The sequence below is a fragment of the Primulina huaijiensis genome, unplaced genomic scaffold (genome assembly GCF_012295235.1).
Source record: "Primulina huaijiensis isolate GDHJ02 unplaced genomic scaffold, ASM1229523v2 scaffold29509, whole genome shotgun sequence".
Taxonomy (NCBI): domain Eukaryota; kingdom Viridiplantae; phylum Streptophyta; class Magnoliopsida; order Lamiales; family Gesneriaceae; genus Primulina; species Primulina huaijiensis.
In genome coordinates, this window is record NW_027357014.1 from 132,780 (window position 1) to 148,668 (window position 15,889).

At 33.0% G+C, this 15,889-nt stretch overlaps 1 protein-coding gene and 1 long non-coding RNA gene across 2 annotated transcripts; both read left to right on the plus strand.

Moving 5' to 3' along the window:
- The first annotated feature begins 1,973 nt into the window (after positions 1 to 1,973).
- On the plus strand, positions 1,974 to 2,486 carry LOC140967878 (uncharacterized). The gene is made up of 3 exons (XR_012173657.1): positions 1,974 to 2,107; positions 2,268 to 2,355; positions 2,444 to 2,486. It is a non-coding gene; the product is annotated as an uncharacterized lncRNA (long non-coding RNA).
- A 1,067-nt stretch (positions 2,487 to 3,553) lies between these two features.
- LOC140967880 (exocyst complex component SEC6) lies at positions 3,554 to 15,868 on the plus strand. Its single transcript, XM_073428650.1, has 25 exons — positions 3,554 to 3,847; positions 4,480 to 4,518; positions 4,701 to 4,789; positions 4,931 to 5,021; positions 5,299 to 5,388; positions 5,489 to 5,568; positions 5,887 to 5,979; positions 7,115 to 7,141; positions 7,240 to 7,347; positions 7,432 to 7,570; positions 7,657 to 7,701; positions 8,711 to 8,766; positions 9,246 to 9,354; positions 10,126 to 10,266; positions 10,360 to 10,539; positions 11,417 to 11,500; positions 11,591 to 11,677; positions 12,872 to 12,916; positions 13,348 to 13,426; positions 13,875 to 13,944; positions 14,092 to 14,179; positions 14,267 to 14,356; positions 14,944 to 15,060; positions 15,209 to 15,271; positions 15,538 to 15,868. Exons 1-25 carry the CDS (start codon positions 3,716 to 3,718, stop codon positions 15,667 to 15,669), a joined length of 2,274 nt encoding a protein of 757 aa, XP_073284751.1. The 5' UTR covers positions 3,554 to 3,715; the 3' UTR covers positions 15,670 to 15,868.
- The last annotated feature ends 21 nt before the right edge of the window (positions 15,869 to 15,889 follow it).

Genomic DNA, 15,889 nt, shown 5'->3' on the forward strand with positions numbered 1-15,889 from the left:
TGACTCGACGCAATAAACTTGATCAGTGTGACTTTGTCTCCACAATTCACCTAATTTAGTTCATCATCTCATTGTTCTAGGATATTTGTTAAAAATGATATATTATTATAATTTTTTTGAGATAAGATTTCGAATTTTTAATTAAACTCGACAGAATGCATAAGGTGGAATTGCTATTAACCATATATAAAGGCTTTCTCTAATATTTTTTTTTTATTTTATAAATTTCAATCATGGAGATTTATGCTCTTGAAATATGATTATTGAGGGCCAATTGTTAAGATGAACAGACAAAAGGGAAATTTTTAATTTTGGTATGATGTATTTCTCATTTTATGATTTTAATTTTTTATATTGTCAAATTTCAAACATGGCACGTTGACCTGATTCCGACGTATTGCTCACGTAAATAGTTTTGAATCAACATTTTTTTAAAATGAAAAATGACTAAAGTTGTCAAAAATTGAAAATTACATTACTGAAACTTAACTTTGACAAATATTGAGGACAAAAATGCAAAGAAACAAATTAAATATACATGATCAGTAAATTTTTTCTAAATAAATATAGAGAGTTGTTGATATATTATTTACACAAAAAAAATCACAAGTTGAAGAAAGAATAACCATCCTTTTTTTTTGGGATCAAATAATGAACCTTGTTATTCCTATTGAAAATTGAGTTAATTTATAAGGTAGAGATCCTTGTTAGATTTATGTGTTTGGTATAACTTTACGGTGGTATACTAACTTTAGTGAACAATTCACAACTCTGCCCACCTATTTTTTTTGTATGAATATTTATTATCTATGAAATTTATATGCTCTGAGAAAAGTAATTACATGGGAATGTGTAACCTTTAGCAAATGTATTTTAAATAAAAATTATTAATTTATTTATAAAAATCAAATTAGAGGCAAACGATTAAAATCTATCGGGAAACTATTCCCTTTTTGCAGAGTGAATCAATTGGAATAAGCTAAATTCGGGCTTCGATGTCGCGCATAAATCTGCGGAGCATGCCATACATATGCTAACAAGTTCTCTAAATAATCAATCTACCACGAATATTAGTTTGGTTTATTATAACTCATTTTTAGGAGAAATTGTTCCTTTTGCCAACTTGCTATTTAGTAGAATGCCTTTTTTTTTATTACTCTCACACTTTTTAGGAGGACTGGGAATTAATTTATTAGATGTTTACAGAAGAATGTTCATCTTTCAGACAAAAAGTTCGTTGCAAATAAACTGTTACATAATATTTTCATCATACAATATAGTTGCTCATATCAGTGAATACGTACATGTGCTTTTTTTACTTGCTGAAATTGTTTTTTTCTCTACATTTTCACAACTATGTCCCTTTGCTTTTACTGAGAAGCATTGAGGATTTATTGAGGCCAGCACTTTTATTTAAAGCATCGCTCCAGAATTTAAATGCAGTCCAATTTCTGAATGCCGTTTAGTCAAATTTTTGTCTGCACGGTTGCCTGGACGCATTTTCCCCTTCCTTTCCTTGTTTTTGTGGTTGTGGTTTCCCCTACCATAGGTATATTTTCTTGGTTCATGTGACTCAGTGCACAGAGTCATTCAAAAGGAAGCCATCATTACAATGTCGGTTCCTTAAAGATTTCCTTTTGGACAAGACTTTTGCTGACTAGGCTAGCTATGACATAAGTTCACGGAGAGAATTGTTTTTAAAACAATGAATTGTCTTTATGTTTTTGTTTTGGCCTCCTGGAGTAAAAAAACTGAATTATCCAATAATTCAGGAAGCTGTTTTTCAGACCGTTAGTTTCATTTTTGAGGATCCTTAAGTTCAGTGGATCAAAGAGGTCAGTCAACTTTGCTAACTTCCACTGAATTGTAATTGAGATTTTTTCTTATCATGTGGGGATGCTTAAATGGTAATTCCTCTAGATTGCCGTTCATTACTACTCGCTGTGGAACTATCAAATAAAAACAATTCCTTCGAATGCTTGATTCTTTTATGACTTCGATGTTCAAGAAGAGCTGAGGCGTTATTTCATTTCCCAGATTGGTTGGAAGGACAAGCCACCGAATACATAGTTGCAACATTTGGTGATTATTTTACAGGCATCAAGATGTAAGTCATTTCAGACATTTTGTATAAATCTTACAAGTGGTTCTGAACAATTTAAATCTAGTTCTAAATTTCATCAATTCATTATGAAAGTCTCAATGGTTTTTTGGGATTAATGCAATGTGATTAGACTTTTTTAAAAATTCAATCAGTGTTTGTCAAGGTACATTGAAGAATGATCATTTAGGCGATTTGTTGATGCTTGCATGGAAGAAACTGTTATTATCTATGTTGACAATCTTCTAGTACAGGTGCTTAACATGAAAATTTTGAAATTGCATTCCTGCTACTTGCATGCACCTCATCATTTCGACATTGATGGTCTTGTTTCCTTTCAAGAAAAATCATATTAGGGAAGAGACAATAGAGAGGATGAAGGTAGCTAGATGAAGAGGTTCTCATAGACTTCTTCCGGGAGTATATAAGTGTCTCGGTAAGCTCTTTCGTGCTTTAATGGTACTTGAACTGGTAACTTCCAAGCATGAAATCCAGCTCCTCGCACTCAATGAATACATAACAAGATAAACATGTACCTTAATTGCATGACTACTTTTTCCATTAACATTGATTCCACCTTTATCATTTAGTTGACTGCAATTATTTTGGGATCAAGGCTTGTACCACGATGCATGATTTATGCTTGTGCATGAATTTGCTTGTCCTTTTATGTACATAAAGCTGAAGGACGAATATTTATGATCACATAACTATGATGTTCCATATTTACTGTGGTTGGATATGTTTTACTTTATTTTAATGCAAATAATATCCTGTAGCATCCATAAGGTCAAATCTATCGATTGTATGTGTCCTGTGGTTGGATTTCTGTATATCTCATATCTTTATCATTATTGCATAAAGTTGAAAATATAGTGTGGATACTTTGTGGCTTTGAGAGAACTTGCTTCATCAGAAAGCCCAAATTTGTTCATATTTGTGTATACAAATATATTCGAGCATCACCGATCCCAGTGATTGTAACACTTGGATATATTCTGTGTATGTCCAAAGGGTGGTTTTGTTTTCCCTAAAGTAAAGTGCTTACTGGCTGCAAAAGCTTCTTTATGGCGAAAGTTGGCTTAATCGAAATACTTATGACGAGAGTTATTTGATCGTTTTGACATATCATTCTCTCACATGATATATATCACAAAAATATTATATGAATATTTCGATTGATGAAATTTAGTACACTGTATAAAAGAGTAATGACTGGAATGTGTGATATTTGTAAATGTATTTTCAAAACTTATTATAAAAATAAAATAAAATTTGAGAAAGGCAACAATTAAAGTCGATTGCATGCATCTGCAGAATGTTAAGTTCAAGTTTCTAAATTAAGAAGCCCGAAATAAATTATAACCAAGTACCCAGTGGGCCTAAAATGAGGCCCAAATTTAATACGACAGAAATCCGAGACGAGACTGTTTTAAAAAATATCCGGCGCATCCGATTAGTCATACTCTAATCGGATCTTGATCGACAAGCTAAGACCGTTTGCCTTCTGCGGAATGAATCATTTGGAAAACGTTAAATTCATGTTCCGATCTCGTGATTAAATTTATTCTAATGAATCGAAGAAATTGAGGCGGATTACTGCAGGGAGAAGACATGATGATGGCGGATGATCTGGGGGTCGAGGCGAAGGAGGCGGCAGTGAGAGAGGTGGCCAAGCTTCTACCGCTGCCGGAGCTCTTGAACTCTATTGCTTCCATTAAAGCTGATTATATTGCTCGTCAACAGGTTATCTTTCCCTTTGAAGCATTTTGTTCTTAATTGAAATTCGCTTTCCTCTTTCGCCTTGTAGCATTATTTCACTCGTAGTTTTCTGAGATTGAATTTCGAGGTGATGCTGGTTACGAGCCAACGTGACTCTTTATTATTTGATTAATGAACTATTCGTTTGTTTAATGATATCTGGTTGAATACATAATTTCAAAATTGTCTAAAAATTTAAACTTAATGGAACTGTGTTTGCTGCGAATTTAAAGATTATTAAAATTTTCATTTGTAAATAGAGTACTATGTACTTGGTTTCTTATTAGATTGATATGAACCTCATTAGTGTGTTTGTGGGGACTTTTTTCTTTTTGCCTTTTAAATTTCGGCTGCAGTCGAGTTCAACAAACACTGCAGCTGTGCCCCATGGGTATCGAATACTTAAGTTGTCTCAAGTAACACTGTCTAAATTGGTTGTTCCGTAGGTTTATCTACTCTTTTTTCTGTTGCCCTATAGAATTTGAGCTGTGTTTTTTAATCTTTTATTCTTGAATTTTGCACCATTGCATTTGTCTTTTGTTATATTGGGCTTACTGGTTGAACGCTTGTGGCCATAATTCTACTGTTATTAACCTTTTCATTATGTTTGTTATCAGGCAAATGATGCACAACTCAGTACTATGGTTGCTGAACAGGTATATCTGAATCCTAAACTCTCAAACTTTGTATGCCATATGTAATTAAGAAAAGGTTATATTTTATTTCGGCATGTCTTGCGGAGCATGATAAGTTGTATTTACTGAGAGTCTCTTCATTGTTCAATTTTTTTTAATATGTTCATCATTTAAACTTTTCTGTATTGAATCTTGGAATTCAGGTGGAGCAAGCACAAGCTGGTCTAGAATCTCTTTCCTTATCGCAGAAGACAATAAACCAGCTCAGAGAAAACTTTGTTGGCATTGAAAAGTATGATAAAACATTCATGATTAATGATTTACAGTAGCCTGGAGAGAATCCTCTCCAGCAGAAAAGAATGCGAGGAAATTCAATCTTTCTTATATGACAATTTTGTTGTCATTTCATGCTTATGCAAGTCTTTTCTCATAGGTTGTGTCAAGAATGCCAGACATTGATTGAAAATCATGATAAAATAAAGCTCCTTAGTAATGCAAGAAATAACCTCAACACAACACTAAAGGTGAGTCATGAGCGTAAATTCTTTAACTTTGCTTCTTCTGTTACCTGGACACCTTGTGTTAATGGTTTTAAATCTCTCAGACGTGCGAAAGGTTATTTCAAACTGCTTGCAATGTTGCGCTCTGCTCCAGTGCAAATACTTGCACTGTTGGGCTATAATTACAATTTGAATGCTTTTAGATTGTGTGCTTTTGGTTTTTCTTGTTAGATTGTGAGTTTTTGGTTTTCTTTTGTTTAAATTCTCTTTGTACTAAAATGAATTAGTTGTTCATTTACAGGATGTGGAAGGTATGATGTCAATATCTGTTGAGGCTTCTGAAGCACGTGATTCTTTGAGTGATGACAAGGAACTTATTAACACATATGAGGTTGAAATTCTTGTTGGAATTTATCAGTGTTGTTGACCTATCTAATGACTCATTCCAGAAATTTCTCGATAGTATATTTACAATCTTCAAATCTATTTAGAGATTAACAGCTCTGGATGGAAAACGACGGTTTGCTTTAGCGGCTGCGGGATCTCATAAAGAAGAGGTCGGTAGGTTAAGGTCAGAAACCATACCTTCATGCCATTGCTGTATATTTCGGGAAATAAAATATGTCTCAATAACTACTTTCTCAGAATGTTGAGTATTTTTTGTCTCATTAACCATTTCAAACTATCCTTTTAGAATCATTTGAATGGCAAGACCAGATCAGCATTATATTTATTGGATTGCTTAGTGGCCATATTATTTCTCTACCATCAAGTCTTTAGCGCTTTATCTTTTGTCGAAATTTGCTGTTTTCACTTCATTACTGACAAATCCATAGTGTATTTGGTTCTTTTTTGTTTCTGACGATGGACTAAGCATAATCTTTCTCAGAGAATATTTTGAAGATGTGGATCGCACATGGGAAACATTTGAGAAGACATTATGGGGTCATATTTTCAACTTCTTCAAACTTGCTAAAGATGGGTAAGATGTTTTTTCCGCCAAGTTTCCATGCCATTCTATTTATTTGTTTGAACAAATTTTCTCGTCAAAAAATTAAGAATTTGGGTAAAGTTGTCATTTGTTACGTAGCAAAATAAATTGAAAGTCTACATTGATAGTTTAGAATAGCGCTTTAATATTGTAACTCTTGCGGATTACTCATCCGCCCCGACTGTAACTTATTCCAATATTTTAATAAAATTTGTTTCCTATCAAAAAAAAATGATAGAGGAATGTGTGTCGGTTTTTTGGTACACCAAATTTTATAGTGATAAAAATAAGGAGTGATACTTGTATCCTCCTGAAAATTCAAGATTCTGATAGTTTGGTGTTTACATTTAAGCTTCGTTTTTTTGTATAAAGCAAGTTATATTGGTCAACGAATGGTATGTAGCAATACTGGTGTATAAATGTTACTAGAAAAGCTGTACAATAAGACAAATAAAAAAAAAAGTGAAGAACATGTTGAAATGATGTCAATCCTTTTATCAAACCTTTTATCAAACGGCAACATGAATCGGTTATCTTTTTACTGAACTAATTTTTTGTTTAATAATCACAGGTAAACACATTTTTTCTATTATTATGCTGCAACTTTACGAGGAAAGGATGGCTTGTAATTTTTGATGTGAGAAAAAGAAGTGGAAACCTAGAGAGAGAATTTCAGAGCTTTTTATTTATATATTGAGAAATTATTTAATTTAAAAGATTTAATTTGTTGGACACTCTTGGTGTTACTAAAGCCTCTGCCAGCCATCTATACATCTCGATCGGAAAAGAATAAGGAGAAAAAAAAAAAGAATTGGAATTGATTGATAGATTTTTCGAAACAAACGAAAAGGAAACTATTTAATTTAATTTATTTCGTAAAATTCCTCAACCACTGTTGTTCTATCTATGTGTCACACTATCACTAATAACTCTACTGAATTAATCTGTTGGAGATTCGTTGTATTTTCCTTTTTAGCAGATGATGACATTGACATGGTTGAACTCATTTTTGACTTATTAGATAGGCTCTATACCATTCCGTCCAATTCAATGCTTATCAGTATATGTCCTTTTGCATGTATTCTCATACATATTTTGCTAATTATCACAATTATTTCTTTTGCAGCCCACAAACCCTTGTTCGAGCTTTGAGGTAGGTGAAATTTGAATTGTCACTCTTACCATGTGACCAATTCAGTTCCTGTGTAGTCTGCAATGCATCTAATTTAATTTAACCCTTGAAATGAAAAGGGTTGTTGAGATGCAAGAAATCTTGGATCAACAACTCGCTGAAGAAGCTGCTGAGGCAGAAGGAGGTGGTGCAATGGCATCTGTAGCTAATCCTCATCGAAGTTCCAAGTATTTACTTCTACCATGATTTTAAAAGAAAAAGAGTTGAATCAAATTTGCATAAATTTACAACGTGGTTAAAATTTCTTGTAGAAAATCTACAAACACAATTGCCTCTTCTAGAAATCTTACGCAACAGAAGCTAAAGGTTCCGGGGAAAGGATACAAGGATAAATGCTATGAGGAAATTAGGAAGTCAGTTGAAGCACGGTTCAACCAGTTGCTTACAGAGGTTCACCTCTTCTTAGGTTCCATGCTACTAGAATGAAGTTGTGATTCTTGATTTCCTGCATATACTGATCATGATATGTTTTCCAGCTTGTATTTGAAGATCTAAAAGGAGCTTTAGAGGAGGCTCGAATGGTATGAATTTGTTATATCATTAGAACTTGTGCGTATGCTACTTAATTAAAGTAAGAATGTGTTTGACAGAGCTTATAAACTCTTAAAATTTGTTTGTCAACATTTTTTGCAAACAACTTATAAGGTGTTAAAATAAGTTTGACAGCTTATAAGTTGTTTTTAAAAAGTTCAATTATTCAATTTTTTATAAGATCTTATTTTAACATTTTACTTCTCCAAAATATCTTTGCGTATTTTCTTAAATCTCTACAGTGTTCTCCACAAAATGTGATAAATATTTAACCTAACAATTTTTTTAATCAAATTTACTTGAATAAAATTAAAGGTACTATTAAATATTTATTTTTTCATTTTTCTAACAAATATCCATTTTTCTAAGTTATAGATATAAAATTGTTTTTTTATAATATAGGCTTAACATTTATGATAAAATTCTAAAACTATTTTCACACACACACACACATATATAACTACTTACATTATCTTCATAATATTATAACATTTTTTATAATTTTGACAATAAAAAGATCTTATAATACCAAATACATCAATATTTTTAAGTTGTTTAAAATAAGTTTATTTAAAGACATTAAATACTTATTTTCAAAATAAGATCATACAGCTTATAAGCTCATAAAACAACTTATAAGACATAAACTTGTAAGTTGTTTTAAATAAGTCTAACCAAACACCTTTTATCTTTGTCCGGAACCCCCCACACAAGAGACAAACTACGTAACATGTTTTAATATTGTTGAGGAGCAGCAAGAATTGTAATAAATGCATGCAATTTTTTGCATGGTATCAGATTGTTGCTCAATCCCAAACTATTTATTGGTTTTGTTTTCCAGGATCAGTAGAACACATGGCTAATATGATGGACTGTACCCTTTTATTGATTAAGCTTTCTTAGTTTATCGTCTTTTAAATTGCTTCATCTCATTCTGCATGCCTCTTATCATTTAGAAAATGATGTAATAAATGTATGCAATTTTTTGCATGGTATCAGATTGGTGAGGAACTTGGTGATATATACGACCATGTGGCTCCTTGCTTTCCTCCAAGGTATGCAATATGAAACATGGCAAATAGTCATTTATCAAAAATATTTGCAAGTAAAGAACAGCAGCAACGATTATGTTTATGCTCATGAGTCATGCTGTCTTACCACCTTCTCTGAAGCATATTTTCTTGGTAATCCACTTACACCTTTTTTAAAGAGGATTAATTAATATCCTATTGTTCTTCTTGGTACAGAATTAGATTGCGAGTATGTTCTCTATTAGGACTGGAACATTTAATGTGTGTGTTGCTATCATTTCATCCATAGTTCCATACTATCCAAAATATGTTCTTTTGATTCACAGTTTTCTTTTTGTGTGTATATATTTTTTTGAATTATGTAAGATTTCTGTTGTGCTTTTGATTTTTTAATTAAAAGGCTCTGCAGCTGGTGTGTGTAATTCTTTTATAGACTGTTTTTTTTTTTTCTTTTTAACTTGTGATTACTTCACTTTATTTTTTGAATTTATAATTTGTTTCAGATATGAAATATTCCAGCTTATGGTGAATCTTTATACTGAGAGGTTTATTCAATGGCTTAGACTGCTCAGCGACAAAGCTAATGAGCTCACAAACATAGAGATTTTAAAGGTATTTACATACGAATTGCAGCTATGATTGAAACTACATCCATAGTACAAATTTCTTAATCCTTAAACTTGCCGCTTTAAATTGATAACTGGCGATTTATCGTGGTAGACTTGCATTTTGGGTATTTTGTAATTAATTGTGCTAGAGTGTGGCCATAAGATATTTGTTTTCTTTTCTGTAACAAGTAATATTCATCTTGTTCTTACATATTTGTGTGTGTAATAGATCTTTGGATAGCTATCTAGTACGACTCAATCTCTAATAAATTATGTCTAATGTTAGATGCCCAAATTTGTAAATTAAACTAGGAAATTCTCAAGTAAACTATATTTATCCATTATCAAGAATCTGGAAATAAAACAACATTGCATTCATGGTTCGCAGACTATTAAAAAAGATATTTCAGACTAAATCTTGTTTGAAAAAAAAACCTTGGAATGATGTTGAAGTTGTATGCATGCACCCATATGCCATTTACATTGGAAGACAAGGAATAGACGTGGTGAATCAGTTTCTAATGTACCACATGATTCATTCTGGACCGCTTCTCATCTAGACGTGAGATCCAAATCTGTAAAATGGGTTGCCAGATAGCCATTCTTTTGTACAAGTAGAATTTAATCATGGATAGGCGGTCTTGTGTTATTTCAGTGTTCCTTCTTCTTTATCATGTTTAATTTACCGCAGCTTCTTACTTTATTCTTCTGCATCCTCTTTGCTGATTGCAATTATATTTACTCTATGTTAATGTAAGTATCACTTCAATATTAGGTGACCGGCTGGGTCGTTGAATATCAAGAGAATCTGACCGGTCTTGGTGTTGATGAGTCGCTGGCTCAAGTATGTTCTGAAAGTGGTGCAATGGACCCACTTATGAATGCTTATGTTGAAAGAATGCAAGCCACGACAAGGGTAACAAGATAAGGCTAAAGTTCTGTATTTATCTCATATTAGGTCCTGTTATTTGTTTAATTAGTTAATTGAAGTCCTCTTTCTGTTGCATAGAAATGGTATTTGAATATTCTTGAGGCAGACAAAGTTCAGCCACCAAAGAAAACAGATGATGGAAAGCTGTACACACCTGCAGCTGTTGATTTGTTTCGCATCCTTGGAGAGCAAGTGCAAATTGTAAGAGAAAATAGCACCGATGTCATGTTGTACAGAATTTCATTGGCTATTATTCAGGTAGTTGCAGCCGGAATAATTTACACATGTATATCTAATCAATTTGAAATTATTAATCTTACCTGCTTGTGCAGTCACTTTAATTAGATTGTCATAATTCTTTCGGCCCTCTAATTTTCTCAGAAGAAAAATTCACCTGTGTTTGTCATTGTCTTTCATGTTTCCATTCTTGAAATGTTTATCTGAAGCTCATATTTTTTTACTGATGTTAGATTTCTTTGGGATTGAACCTAACATATATTAGTTTTGTTATGGAGGGTGTAACATTTTAGCAGATATCAATGTTTGTTATGTGAAAAATACTTAATTGGTTGATATATGTTATGAAACCACATGGTGGAACAACCAAACTATTGATAACATACTCTATTAAAATACATCACATGTATTCGCTTGATCTTAAATTTATTTACCTTCCCTTCAAACATTTCACATTTGGTTGAACAGGAATATTATTTTATTTGTGTCTTATTGGTGTGGCGATTGTTTCACCTGGAAAAATTTGTGGTTTGAGAAAGTAAAAGAAGCTCATAAAGTGCTGAATGAGCTTTGTTGAGTTCCAATTCCATAATTCCACGAAAGTGAAATTTAAAAAGTTTGATGGAAAGAGAAAAATGACTTCTTCTGAAGTTGCTGTCTAAAACCTTCAAATTTAACTAAGACTAAAACTAAAACAAGTCCTTTGCTAAGCAGCTTTCTTAATTGTAGTCCTCTTCTGATAACCTCAAACTTAGTTAATTGCCTGCTATATAGAACCCTAAAATATTAGCAATAATGCTTCCAAGGGAAAAATTAGGCATTGTAGAGCATCCATTTGAGTAATCAAGTTGGAAAAATGAAGGAATATATTTATCATTCATAGTTCTTTCTATTTTAGGTGATGATTGATTTTCAAGCTGCTGAAAGAAAAAGATTGGAGGAACCTGCTTCTGAAATTGGTCTGGAAGCTTTGTGTGCAATGGTATATATTTTCTGAAAATTTGATGTTATGTGATCAGGACTCATTATTGTTGGATAATTGTCATTTGCTGATAGATTCTGATGATGACAGATTAATAACAATCTTCGTTGCTATGATCTTGCCATGGAGCTAAGTTCTAGCACACTTGAAGCTCTCCCTCAGAATTATGCCGAGCAGGTAAATGTATTACCTTGAAAAAGACTTTTCTGCTGCCTTCTTTTCTGTTCAAAGAGCTTGAACCTTGCTTTCAAATGTGTGGAGGAGATGTCTAATTGCCTTGTTTTTGTTTTCTAGCCTATTTTGAAAATTCATGTTTCAAGGCTTCCAATTGCTTATGTGAAATCTCACTAACCAATTGCTGTATTCCAGTTCTTAGTCAAAATTATAAGATAATGTACCATGTTCTGGTTGAAATAGGACTTCTGTCATTGTGCTAGTAGCTCGGTTTTTCGTTGCATCATATTGAAGGTGTACCTGTCATGTCATCAAGTTTGTGCTAGTTTATACCATTCTGTTTTGGGCAATAGGCTCACTGGATAAATTAACTCTGTGATCCACTTGAAAATGTACCTTAGAAGTAGTTTAAAGTTGAATGAAGCAATGAGTTAATGAACGGAGAGGGGTTCCTGCAACTGCACAGGTGAAACCGTATAGCTGATCTGCTGAACCTCTACCTTTTTTTATTTTCATATTATGATGTACGTATTTGTGTCATTTTACTCCCTGGAAGAGTTTTGAAGTTGTCCCAAGTGTATGGAATTAGGTAATTTTGGTTAAAAGAATTGAATGTCTATCACTTTGAAGAAACATACTTTGATATACATAAGCAAAATATTTATGCATTTGAATTGACAGCTACCCTTATGATAAGAAATGAAGGTGCTATGTGCATGTGAAAAAACAGCGGACATTTTGATTTAATAAGATTAATTCCTGATTCCTTGGGTAAACTGGAGGATTTTAGAAAGCTTTGCCTATCCACCCATGTTGGAAAGAGAAGTTGGCAGAGCATGCCATACACGTTTTAACTATAGATATAATAATAATAATAATAATAATTTAATGATTAGAAGTAAGAAGAGACAACCCTGTTATGATAATCAATTTTAGAATGCTCACTGCCAACGCCTCATCTTTCCCTGTAGATATGGTGAAAGGCACACAATACTTTATGTAATCGGTCATGATTGCTGCTCATTTTTAGAAGAATTGGTCTTGTTACTAACTCGCTTTTTAGTAGAATGCTTGTTTATAGTTGACTCACTTTTTAGGAGAACAAGGCATTAATTTAATAAACCTTTATACCTGAATTTATCATATATTTATAGAAGAATGTTCCATCTTTTTGAAAGAGTTTCTTTATGACAACAGGTTAATTTTGAGGACACCTGCAAAGGCTTTCTGGAGGTTGCAAAGGTATATTGAAGTCCCATTTTTAACTTTTGATGATGCACGTTCCAAAAGTATGTGCTGTAATTGCTCATATGACTTTCTATATGCTCTTATTAGCTACAATTTGTTCCTCTTCTGCTTTTTCAAAACTATGTACTTTTGCTTTTACTGGGAAGCATTGTGGACTCCTCGAGGCCAGCACTTCCCATTTAAGCATTGTTCCAGAATTTAAATTTTCCTACCTTTCCCCAAAGATATCCTATTGCACTCTGTGATCATGATCTAATCGTAGAATCTCACTTTCACTGGACTAGGCTATGGCATAACTTTACAAAAGTTGGAAAATTATTTTTTAAATCAAGGAGTTGCCTTCAATGTTTGTTTAGAGCTCTTGGAGAAAATATTTTCATATCAAATGAATTGATTCATAATGGTGTACTTTTCCAATAATTCAGGAAGCCGTTGCTCTAACTGTTAGTGTCATTTTTGAGGATCCTGGAGTTCAAGAATTATTGGTAAAGCTGTATCAAAGAGGTAAGTCAACTTTTTTTTATTGTTGAAGTGCTATGGAAGGGTAGTTTCTCTATATTATTCAAGAATCTGCTAGTTCTCTTTCTTAAAAAAAGCAATCTGGTGATGTTACACTATATAGGTGAATTATCTGGATATTGAAAGGATTGCATTGGACACATCCCGTCCAATTACTGCATTCTTGTTATTTATACATATCATGGAAATTGGCCCCCTTTATCTGCAAATACAATTATAGACACAAAAAAAATATATTTCTAATATAATCATATAAATTAAATTATATTAAATACTCTGCTCTGGATCTTTTTCGATGTTGGAAAGATTTAAGTTTGAATTAAGACAGTTATAGAGAGATAGCCAAAAGAATCATATTTTAATTGCTTCAAATGCGCGATCTTTTCATGACTTCAATGTTCAAGAAGAGCTAAGCCATTATTTCATGTTCCAGATTGGTCAGAAGGACAAGTCACCGAATACCTAGTTGAAACTTTTGATGATTATTTTACAGACATCAAGATGTAAGTTTTTCCAGTCAATGTGCACAAATTTTACTGGTAGTTCTGAACATTTAGATTTCATCACTTCCATATAAAGTCTCATGGGTTTTTTCGAATTTTATGCGATCAAATTAGTCTTTCTCAAATGTTTAGTCTCCATTTATGAAGGTATATTGAAGAAAGATCATTTAGGCGATTTGTCGAGGCTTGCTTGGAAGAAACTGTTGTTGTCTATGTTGACTATCTTTTAGTACAGGTGCTTAGCATAAAAACTTACAATTATTTCTTATTAGTTGCATGTACCTCATATCATTGACATTTGATAGTGTCGTTTCTTTTGAAGAAAAATTATATCAAGGAAGAGACAATAGAGAGGATGAAGCTAGATGAAGAGGTTCTCATGGACTTCTTCCGGGAGTATATAAGTGTTTCAGTAAGCTCTTTTGCACTTTTATGGAACTTGAACTGTTAAATTCCTCGCCTAATATCCCTGCCCCTCAAATGAATCAGTAACGATGTAGCAATATACCTCTATTGCATGACTACTCTTTCGTTGGCGTTTGTTTCCTCCTTTATCATAAGTTCCCAATTACTTTGGGATCAAGGTTGGTACGTTACGATATATGCTTGTGAATGAATTTTCTTTCCTTCTGTTACATTTAATGATTAAGGAACAAAATAGCAATTTACCTTCAATATTGTTGGCGTTGAATTCCAATTTAGTTTACCCCAATTCGTTGCTATTGAGGCTGGGATGATGATGACATGTGCTTGTGTATAACTTGTGCATGAATCTACTTATCCTTGTATGTATTAAAGTTAAAGAAAGAAAATTAATGATCACTAAACTATGATGTTTCATAAAGACGGGTTAGAACCGGGGTTCAATGGTTGTATATTCATTTTGGACTTTATGCTAATGTAAGGGGAAGCTTGTAGCAGTAAGAGGATCGAGTTTATTGATTTTATGTGTCTGTTGTTCGTTTCCTATGCATCTCACAACTTTATCATATATTGCAGAAAGTTGAAAATAGAGTGCGGGTACTTTGTGACTTGAGAGAACTTGCTTCATCTGAAAGCCCAGATTCATTTACCCTTGTATACACAAATATTCTCGAACATCAACCTGACTGCCCTGTAAGTACTAATGCATCTTTAATTATTGATCAGTCGAGTCTCCGTAGAAATTTGGCCTCTTAACATTTTTTTCTCTTTGTGAATTGCTTGGAAAAAAGAAAGATTGTTTATATCTCTATTTGTTAACCTTACGTTCTCATGTATACAGCCTGAAGTGGTAGAAAAAATCGTGGGCTTACGAGAAGGCATACCTAGGAAAGATGCCAAAGAGGTGAAACATTACCTACCAATGTTTTCTGCAGAGTTAATTTCTTGAATTGTCTTTTCTGATCCTGTTAACTGTAAAAGTTGGATATATTTGGTGTAGCGGTCGCGTATACAAGCTTAAAAACCATGTAAAATAAACTGTATAATTGAGTCCGAGATTGTTGTTTTGATTGTACACCAAGAACTTGATGGAGTTGATGTAACTTGGTTTCGTGGGTAAATAAATGCTAGTTCTTCAAACCCTTGATGTCCCCTTTCTTTGATAAACAGGTTGTTCAGGAGTGTAAAGAAATCTATATAAATTCTCTCGTCGATGGGAATCCTCCAAAGGGCGGCTTTGTTTTCCCCCGAGTAAAGTGCTTATCTGCTGCAAAAACTTCTCTATGGCGAAAGCTAACCTAGCGGGAACGCTTGTCGTGAGAGCTACCCCGTACAGATGTAGCTAGTTTTCCAGGTTTTATTTGATTTATTGTATTGGGTGCTATATTTTTCAGATCTTCATTTACATGATGTTCCAGATTAATTTGGTACAGGGTATCTTGTTTTACTTTTAGGAGTGTGTGTCTAGTATATTTTGTTATAACTTTGGATTATTTAAAAATTATATATATATGACAATTCG

What these genes read in the sequence shown, in the direction of transcription:
- LOC140967880 (XM_073428650.1), top strand. Translation starts at nt 3,716, where the DNA reads ATGATGATGGCGGATGATCTGGGGGTCGAGGCGAAGGAGGCGGCAGTG. An exon ending in GAAGAGGTCGGTAGGTTAAG is followed by an intron (nt 5,569 to 5,886) that starts GTCAGAAACCAT and finishes AATCTTTCTCAG; the next exon opens with AGAATATTTTGAAGATGTGG. An exon ending in TATTTTACAGACATCAAGAT is followed by an intron (nt 13,945 to 14,091) that starts GTAAGTTTTTCC and finishes CCATTTATGAAG; the next exon opens with GTATATTGAAGAAAGATCAT.